Consider the following 9651-nt stretch of genomic DNA (forward strand, 5'->3'; position numbering starts at 1 on the left):
TTTGGGATACGGTATGATCGGTGCTGAGGGTGTGGATTCTATTTTATCTTTGAGCGAAGGGAAGTTCAGTCCTCCGAGGCTTTTACATAATATATCGGTAATTGCTTCTTTGCGCTCGCTGTTTTGATCTAATGTTTAACTCCCCTTTTATGGTTTGGGTTCGGTTTTGGGATGTTAGTTTTGGGGTTTTATGGCTTGTCTTTTCGGAGTGTTTGGTGCGTCGCTTGCGCAGTACCGGTTTTCCCCATATCTATATATTTCTGTAGTATATCCGCACAATAGGGAGTGAGAACAATACTGTGGCTTCAATTATCAATACAGTGGAACCTTGTTATAACGAAATCGGATATAACGATTCATCGGATATAACAAATATAGAATTTCGTCCCAAGTAAGAAAATTTGATTAATTTATACTGGATATAACAAACTATCGGTTGAAACGAACAGATTTTCTAGTACTGTGAAGATCGCTGTAAGAAGATCGACCGAAATATTCCTTTTGTTCGAACGAAAAAATATATCATATTAATTTCTCACCATGTCCCCTCCGGGACTCCGTAAAAATCCTAAAGTATAGGTTTCCTAACAATGCATTTGCAAGATTTCTAGATAAGATTTAAATTTTGAAAAAAGATAAAAATTTTGACAATCATCTGGATACATTAATTCAGAAAAAATTGATAAAGTTATCATCCATCTGGGTACGTGCGACGTGAAACGACATAAAACCGATCCGGATTCGATTAAGATCAATGCATCCACAGCGTTAGCGAAGGCGACGGAGCACTTTCCCAATGCCACAGATTTTCTTGTCTTGGGGTGATCGCTTCCTTGGCCCCTCCCCTACATGCGTTCATACTAAATGAACGACCCTATATAATGCTATTTGATGTATTCTGTTTATTTAACTCATATATTACGGGATTATTTTTCCCCCTTCCCGCCATTTGTAATTTTGTTAATTTGAATGTGTGAATGTGTGCATGCTTGATGAGTATATGTGTTTTGAATGCGTGTGAGGGATAGGTGTCTCATACCCGACAAGCAACCTTGCTTTTAATGAGCACCTACCACTGATATTGGAACATCCTTTATAAATATAAAATTTGTTACAATTTCTTGTGGAAATAAAATATTGTAATCATTATTATTATAATTATTATTATCAGAACAGTGGAACTGAGAGTGCCAACAACTTGCAGGTGCCACCAAATTTGCTCCTAGCGCATTATGGTGTGGATAAAGTCTCAAAATGTTAACACGAGCTTTGACACGTCAAATCTTTTGTTTGGACAATTTATTATTTTTCCAGTTATTTGACGTGTCATAATTAACAAGTAGAAAATGTTTTTGACATTTGGAAAATGATGTTTTAATTTCGACAGTATATCCACTACAAAAAATACATGTATTGTTGGTACTACGCATATTCGGTCTCCGATTAGCTGGAATTCCTGTGCACAGGTCGTTTGCGCTCGAAACCGCTGTCGGCCCGCTTGGCGCGCCAAAACAAAGAAAATTTCGTTTTGGCGCGGTTATTTCCGTTTTGGCGCCCTCGCCAAAACAAGCATTCAACAAATGAAAGTTCGTTTTGGCGGGGCGCCAAAACGGAATGTTCTCTGTTTTGGCGCGCCAAAACGAACTTTTAGAGAAATTTCGATGTTTTTCGTTGTTTTGGCGGGAACGCCAAAACGGAATTTTCTTTGTTTTGGCGTGCCAAAACGAACTTTCAGAGAAAATTTGACGTTTTTTTTCGTTTCGCCGTTCTGTCGTTCTGGCGCCCTCATTTACATACCAGGAATTTTACACTATGGCCCTTATCAGCCACCATACGGATACGACTTGCGACGAGTCGTTAGGCGTCGGGTTGCCGTCACGGCTTACTTAAAAAAAATGATGGGAACTGGCAGCCTACCGGGCCGATAGGCGTAAACCCAGTAGCATCGGTAGGCATCAAGTCGCAGATCGACATCTGTCAGCCTTAAGTCTCAATCAGCTATCATTAACCATGTCTTTAAGTATTTTAATTCCCACGATCCCTTTTTCGGCGAATACCTGAAAAAAAAATCATTGGTTTTATCACGGAGGAGTTTTTACGTTCTGCACCAAGGATTGTGGAATCAACATCATTCATTACATACGTAGTGGCCTGCTCCATAAACGACGTAATACGAAAGACCGGCATACTTCTTCACAAAACCGGCATTACTGTTGCAGCCTGGAGTTTTGAAATAGAATGCCTTCGCATTGCGGAATTCTTCTCCACCATACCATTTCAGAGAGTCTAATACTGCCTCCGTTCCTGGAAGATCCGAATGAATAAGAAATCATCATAAGTACTCTTCTACAAATATATGAGTACCAGTATATTACCTATTGCAGGTACTATGCCATCAAATTGTCCATTGTAGCAAATAACAGTCAAATTAGTGGTCTGAAGAATCTCTGAAACTAAATAACGTCCTACACTGAAATATCTAGGTATCATTTATAACAGTTCCAATTCCTTTCCAATTCAGGTATATTTGTATACATCTTACCTTTTTCGTATGAGCTGTGTTCTGTCATAACATCATCTTTCATTCTGCGATTAACAATACGACTCGAAGCTAGAAAAACAAAGAAAATCGCCATTGAAGTCAAGCACACAGTAAGAAATAAACACGAGACATCTTGGTTTTCCCATGACTGTGTGTCTCGAAATTGACATATTTATTCCGGGTAAAAGGGATGGATGATGCCACTGACCGTAATCACCTTTTGATCATGTTATGCAATAACTTAATTTTTTATCGCTAGTGTCGGTGTAAGTTTATTGCCGTTTGTCTAAACATGGACTCGCGTAAAAACAAACGTTTTTAGTTTTAAGGTTTTTCTTGCTTTGTGCGCTAGCCTTTTCAGACAGATGATATTTGCAAATATGTTTTATATTGAAAATATTCCCTGTATCCACACACTCCTCATGTTTCAAGATCACTTCAGTACAAAAGAAATACGAACGTTTAATTTCTTTGAAACTCGAAAACGTTTCAAATCTGGCCGCAAGCGTTGAAGTTGTTTCAGCGCTAGGTTCATTGCAGGTGATTCATGTTGCAGGTAATACCACCAGCGTTTGTCACCTACAAAAGCAATGAATAACTCAATATTCACTTTTTAACCTATTATGCGGTATATGCACATGGGGAAAAAGATCTGCTTTCGAAATTACCCTTAATGTTCTAATCTGATGAGTAAAATCCCACAATAAATGAATTGATCTAAAAAGCTTATTTAGAATATTAGAAATATTTTAGGTGGTTGCTTCCACCCTTCTTCAGTATAAATGACTTACCATGGAGAAGGGTCGCACCACAGGGTGTCTCAGAAAATGTGTTACCCATACTCTAAGACTAATCATTCATTAACTATGATTTTGATTATATTTTTGGAGGGTAAGGATAGTAGACCTAGATGTTTTCTCGAGGATGAAATGTTGAAATGCAATGATAAGCCATGCATTGCTGAACAATCTTGTTGTTAAACGGCTATGAAAATGGAGTCGAACAAAAAACTATCGGTTGTTCCATAGCGTACGTTTAGTTGTTAAATGACAATGATTTTAAATCACAAAATCACCGGATTTCACTTTCTGTGATATTTATTGCGGGAGATCGTAAAATCAAGGTATTCAAAACACCACCAGCAGGAATTGACTTCAAATGTTCGGAGATTTCGAGATCACTTCCTCCTATGCATACTTGTCCACTATAAAGTATTGGGAGGAAATTCCAAAAGAAGCGAACCGTAAGAATCAACACCAGGGGGAAATGAGATGGCCTATACAGCCACAATACGGACTCGTCGTCCAGCAAGCCTTCAGGAAAAATGTATAGTGTCAGATTATAACACTGCTGTCGTTGATGTCACCAAGTGACATCAACTCCTCCTATGTATACTTGTCCACTAGAGTATTGAGAGGATATGACCTTTGCTTTCCATTGGAATATGTAATGTAGGGACCAGATAAGCGAATAGGGCGACTGTCTATCCTTTTCCCTTTCTCATTCCTCTTTCCTATTCTCAAAACTCATCAACAAAAAAGAGCGGGAGGGACATATTATAGGTTTATTTCCACTCTTCTCAAAACCACAAAATTTCCGGAGAGAAAGGGACTTGTGTATGTAAGTGCTAGATATCCAAAGGCACAATCAAGAAACCGTTTCTTGATGGTAGGCCACATCACGTTACAAGTTCAACCTGGGGAAAAAGTCCATCCCGATAGCTAAAATAAATTCAGTAAGTAATCGAATGAACGCAGATTGCGTCAAATAAAACGAAATATAACGGGGGTGGGAAGCCCCAGGTTGAACTCGCGTGAACTAAGTTCACTAAGGTATGTCACCCTGAGAACGATGAGGAAATTCCCAAAAGCTCGAGCCAAACAAAGGTTAACGATGACCAAATTAGAGTGAGTGCATATCGCATGCAATGAATCAGATAACAATGATAAAAGCTTATCATAATACAAGTGTCGCAGCCCGAGGGATCTCGATGATAAAACGATAAAATGTATGGATTTTGAGTAGTATTCGCCCCGTAAATAAGACATACTGAAGGCAAACTAACATGATTTAAGCCAAACACTAGCCGTTTAATTTACCAGCACAAGCCAAACCCCTTAGCACCAAATCGCCACTAGATCTTTTCTCACTTTTGGCGCAACATCAACCACTAGTTGGCACAAAATCTTCACTACCCAACTTCACCAGTTGGCGCAAAATATTTCCTGCCCAACCGCAATAGTTGGCATAAAATCTTCACTGCCCAACCTCACTAGTTGGCGCAACATTTTCACTGCCCAACCTCACTAGTTTGCGCAAAATCTTCACTGTCCAACCTCACTAGTTGGCGCAAAATCTTCACTGTCCAACCTCACTAGTTGGCATAAAATTTTCACTGTCCAACCTCACTAGTTTGCACAAAACATCCAGACTCCAACCTCACTAATAAACAAACAAATCAGTAAGGAAAACGGAACGCTCGCCAGATAGAAGTCGACCGATCGGGTTGATATCTTCAGACAAAATATGTAGTGTCAGACTAGTGTCGCTGATGTCATCGAGAAACTGGTGAAAATGGTTAAAATGTTGAACCTTTTCGGAGTAACTTAAATTAGTTAAGTGGACCAACAATTCTACTTGAGAGAAATCTGTCTCTGAAATCTGGAGAAATTGAGACATATAGACCCCATATGTTCAGGTTTAAAATGAAAAACTGCCACCTACTTCATAGCCTTGACGATACGTTCAAATCGACATCTATACCTATTGACAACTGGTAAAAGAAGTATTATACCGGTACAACATTGTTGGAACATGCTGAATAGATTCATTGATTCGATACACCTAGGGGCCAATTCTTTTCTATAAAACCGTATTTCTTTGGTTATCAATTTATTTGTTTTTATTATGTGAACGTTGCCCAATATACCCGCATGAAACCGTTGATTGTTGTTTTGCTGAATCAGGTTATATTAATATGGAATCCGATTCTCTTGCTTCTCCTACCTGTAGCATTGCGCATAAAAAGAGTCCCGTGAATATTTTCCATCACGTTGTATAGATTTGCGTCAATTCCTGCTTTATACAGTAACATCATCATTTCGCTATGGACTTTATATGCCGTCATATTTCCTCCCCGGCCTGTTTCTAATAAGGCTGCAAATCTCCGAGCTAATCTATCCACCTTCACTTTATCAATCGAGTTGATTATTGACTGCAAAATCCGAATAGCGATTATTCACACTAGGCTTTTTCAAAAGGATGATTTATACGTAATAATTTATGTTGAGTTTTTGGAAAGAAATTTGGAAATAAGCCGCGTTTACACGACAACTAGTTTAGACCGGTCTAAATGGGTCCGTACCTGGTCCGGTCCAAATTCAGACCAGACCAAATTTTGGCGAGCGTTCACACGGCGTTTTGACACGCGGTGATAAAATCGCTTGTCACCGGGCCCACAAGATGTCGCCATCTGCTAAATAATTAATTTTGCCTGGATGAAGTCTTGCTTCCATATTCCAAGTAGAGCAAGACATTATTCATTTGACCAATTCGATCCTCTGTCTGGTTTATACATTTTTGCGAATTCGATTTTATTCTATGATGCTGAAACTCGAAGTATCGTTTAATCACGGTTTAAAGCACGGCAGTAAAACGGATGATGATCGCGATATACGAATACGAGTTACGCTCCAAACATTTCCATTGAATAGGGAGAAAAAAGAGTACTTAAAAATAATTACATAAACGGTAATAAAAGCATTTAAAACTTAATAAACTGGACTCACACTCTACCGCAGAGGTTGCGACATCTACCGCAGAGATTCAGAATTACGATTTAGACCGGACCTGGTACCAGTTTCTGTCCACACACGCATATTTAGACCGGTCCAAAATTTGGTCCGGACCTGGTTCGCTCTTTTAGACCGTGCCAAATGGAACGGTATTTTTGCCCGTGTGAACGCTTGGTCCGGTCTACATTGGACCGGACCAAATTTAGACCGGTCTAAATTTCGTCGTGTGAACGCGCCTTATATATACCAAGACGGTAGTATTCGCCAGTGTTCTAAAAGTTAGATTTTTTTCATTTTTGACGCATATATTCGGTTATATATTTATATTTCTATCGACAAATGCACACTTAAACTCAACAGACTCACCATAGAATGCCAGAAATTACCCCAAGAACTGGTGCTACTTATCGGAGATATCCATGGCCCACCAATAGCAATACCTTTGAAATTGCTGTCAATTCGACCATTTCGTATTTCCTAAAAGCATTCAAAAAGCTCGCCTAAAGGAAAGCTCCTCAATAACGTGATCGAACATAGTAGATTCTATCATTTACCTGGTGAAGTTGTAAAGCTAGTCTTGGTGCTACCTTTCCAGAATAAGATGATCCAACAATATAGAATTCAAGGCCCTATAATTGGAAATTGAGGGGTATGTATACAGAGCTGTTGAAAAATTTGCAAGCAGGGTTTTTCTTCTCCCCCCGAACGTAGTATTTTCGAATACATGCGTACGGTATGTCAAGTTGCGCATGCAGGTATGTATTAAGTAAAATCGATACATTATGGGTTTCCAGGATAAACCGCATGATTTGCAAACCATTTTAAGCCGTGTTTATTAAATTGTCTACGTATCCTGATTCCTGGGTTTATCCCTCATTCGATGCTCAATCGCGATTGATTTCAATCTTATCATCAAGCTCTACGTTATGGACTACACGATGGACATTTTCAATTGAAAATTCACTTACAAAATGGACAACAAGCACAACTTTTAAAAACTAACTGTCGAAATTCCAACCAACAACCGATGGATATGACGAGAGGGCCTTTCAGCTGTTTAAAAAAATACTCTATTGATTTTCCCGATTATTACCTTCCCCTCTCCAAGCAGATAATGCCAAAATGTCACTAAAAGCCTAAGCTAAACTATTATCAATGGATTTCTAGTAGATTTTCCAAAATTTTTCCTTTCCCAAATACCCACAAAATTTCAATGTCAAATTTCAACTGATTTTGACTGACCCTTCTGCGATTCGTATTCCAGGGGGTAAATTTGCATAGGTTTCTAAAAATTATAGAATTATTAAGGTTTCGGAAGACTTTATGAATATTGTATTGATACCCAGGCTCTATAGCGGAGCTTCTACGAATAAATTGGTCAAAAGGAATTACATAGGCTTGAATAGTATTATATTCTCCCTGCTGTACACAATACTGGAATACAGATAATATATGGGGAAAACCGGATTCTGCAGCATGTTTGCAGCAACGGAGTGAGAACCTACAATGCTTCCGTTAATGTTCCCGTTTCTTTTCCTTCTATTTTGAAAATACAAAACGACTGACCCATTGGGAACAAAGGCCACGCAAAGAAATCCGCCTTTTTGGAAAAGTAAAGAGGGCGGCGGGTCTTTATTTTTTTACCTCACTTAAAAAAAAGATAGAAAAAAAGCCTTATTCAAAATTCTGAAAGTGACGTCAAACATCTTCATGAGGTGAATCATTACTAGTTACAAATTATATCACCAAAAAACTTTTGTATACAACAACTAAAACTCTTGCTTGATTTTTGGGGGGTTGACTTTTTGTAGTGCTCAAGAATTTCAAGGGTTTAAGTCCGACCCCCTACATCCGCCCCTGGTCGTCTTCCTCGAAAATCATGATGAGATCAGACTTCCCCAAGAAATTCGAGTAACATGCCATCTAAAACAATTATCAAATATATTGATTCAATCAATGGAGTTTTCTATACCTTGAATTCTGGATGTTTAACCGAGAAGAATTGTCGTAGATATTCGAGTAAGTCAGTCACGACACCAAAGACATCCGATGTAAACAGGTGTTCTCCATCCGCGTAACTAAAACCCGTTCCTACAGGACTATCCACAAACAGAACGCTACAATATTTTGCCTAATTAGAAAAAATCAAAAACCTAATCTATCGCTTTCAAGCCAGTCTAACATGATATTTGCATAATGGGAATACATTTCATACTGCCATCCTTTTGAACGCCAAAATTTTACTGAGAAAATGGTATACCAATTTAATCTCATTCAAAATACCATTTTCTTTAGTATCTATTCGTCATAATACCATTTTTCTTGGTATCAAACATACTTTCACTGTAGTCGTACACATATACGTATAATAATATATGCAACTTTAAGTAGAATTTTCGATTAAGTTGATTTTTTCACGCTTTTATTCTCACTTACCCAGGATGTGTCTCTTTGGTTCAAATCGCCATCGTACGGTCCGATTTGTAAAAAGTTACCGATTGCGATACTGGATTGGCCTGGTCCTCCCTAAAACGTTGAAGTCTATGCCAACTTAATATGTCCCATTAATTAACCAGATTTTTCTTACTAATTAGAATGTTATATATGATCAAAAATACTTGTAATCCGATACTTTGCATATTCATACTTGTATTTTCGCAATGGTTTATAGAAATGGAAATTATTAAATACCGATAACCACAAAATAAGTGGTCTTTTGTTGAATCCTTCTGGATGTGCAGTAAGGTACAGCCATGAATGTAAATGAACGCCTGGTCTTACAGTCGTGAACTCTTTAATCGGATGCGTCGGTTCTGCATCTGATGAATTCGGGAAATGTGTATACATACAGTTTAAGAGATTTCAATGAAAATGCAATACACCAAATTCAACGAAGTAATTCAGTAACTTTTCGAGTAATTAACGAGTAATTCAAATAACTTTACCTGCTTTGAATAAAAGTAAGCTGAATATGAAAATATATCTATTCAAATACTTCCCAACTTCCATTTTCAACCGTTTGTTGCAGCAATTTGACTATTCCCGAAACGAATGACTAATTTTTAAGTTAAATAGATACAAATAATCGTAACGATGATAATAAAACATGAATAATAGCGAGTGACCTGAATTGTCCATCATCTTACCGAAATTAATCATGTTTACAACATCAGTTGCATCGATTTGCGAATTTGGAAGCTATTATATACGGCATATAATTAGGACCTAGCCAAATAGTAAAATATTCTTACTTCCTGTTGAGCAGACATACTACATAACTATATAGATATGGGGAAAACCGGGACTGCCCAAGCA

At 38.0% G+C, this 9651-nt stretch overlaps 1 protein-coding gene across 3 annotated transcripts; it reads right to left on the bottom strand.

The window, feature by feature from the left end:
• Window positions 1-1128: 1128 nt before the first annotated feature.
• Window positions 1129-9389, bottom strand: LOC141900630 (retinoid-inducible serine carboxypeptidase-like). Of its 3 annotated transcripts, none has more exons than XM_074787609.1 (11): window positions 9282-9389; window positions 9028-9155; window positions 8773-8862; window positions 8309-8467; window positions 6891-6965; window positions 6703-6813; window positions 5549-5756; window positions 2543-2611; window positions 2376-2453; window positions 2144-2304; window positions 1129-2057 (listed from the first exon to the last, which is right to left on the bottom strand). In XM_074787609.1, the coding sequence occupies exons 1-11, from the start codon at window positions 9343-9345 to the stop codon at window positions 1995-1997; spliced, it is 1206 nt and encodes a 401-aa protein (XP_074643710.1). In that variant the 5' UTR covers window positions 9346-9389; the 3' UTR covers window positions 1129-1994. The 3 variants fall into 3 exon arrangements, 1 of the variants encoding a protein (XP_074643710.1); XR_012618740.1 differs by lacking the exon at window positions 1129-2057 and adding an exon at window positions 3003-3121 and having other exon boundaries at window positions 2252-2304; XR_012618741.1 differs by lacking the exons at window positions 1129-2057; window positions 2144-2304 and adding an exon at window positions 2760-3121 and having other exon boundaries at window positions 2405-2453.
• Between the last annotated feature and the right edge of the window lie 262 nt (window positions 9390-9651).

Source organism: Tubulanus polymorphus, chromosome 2, assembly GCF_964204645.1.
Source record: "Tubulanus polymorphus chromosome 2, tnTubPoly1.2, whole genome shotgun sequence".
Lineage (NCBI taxonomy): Eukaryota > Metazoa > Nemertea > Palaeonemertea > Tubulaniformes > Tubulanidae > Tubulanus > Tubulanus polymorphus.

Excerpts from the sequence above, each read along its gene's own strand:
- LOC141900630 (XM_074787609.1), bottom strand. The coding sequence starts at position 9,345 with ATGGAAGTTGGGAAGTATTTGAATAGATATATTTTCATATTCAGCTTA. Across the intron at positions 8,468-8,772 it reads ACCAAAGAGACACATCCTGG|GCAAAATATTGTAGCGTTCT; the intron begins GTAAGTGAGAAT and ends TTTTCTAATTAG. Across the intron at positions 2,454-2,542 it reads ACACAGCTCATACGAAAAAG|TTTCAGAGATTCTTCAGACC; the intron begins GTAAGATGTATA and ends GACGTTATTTAG.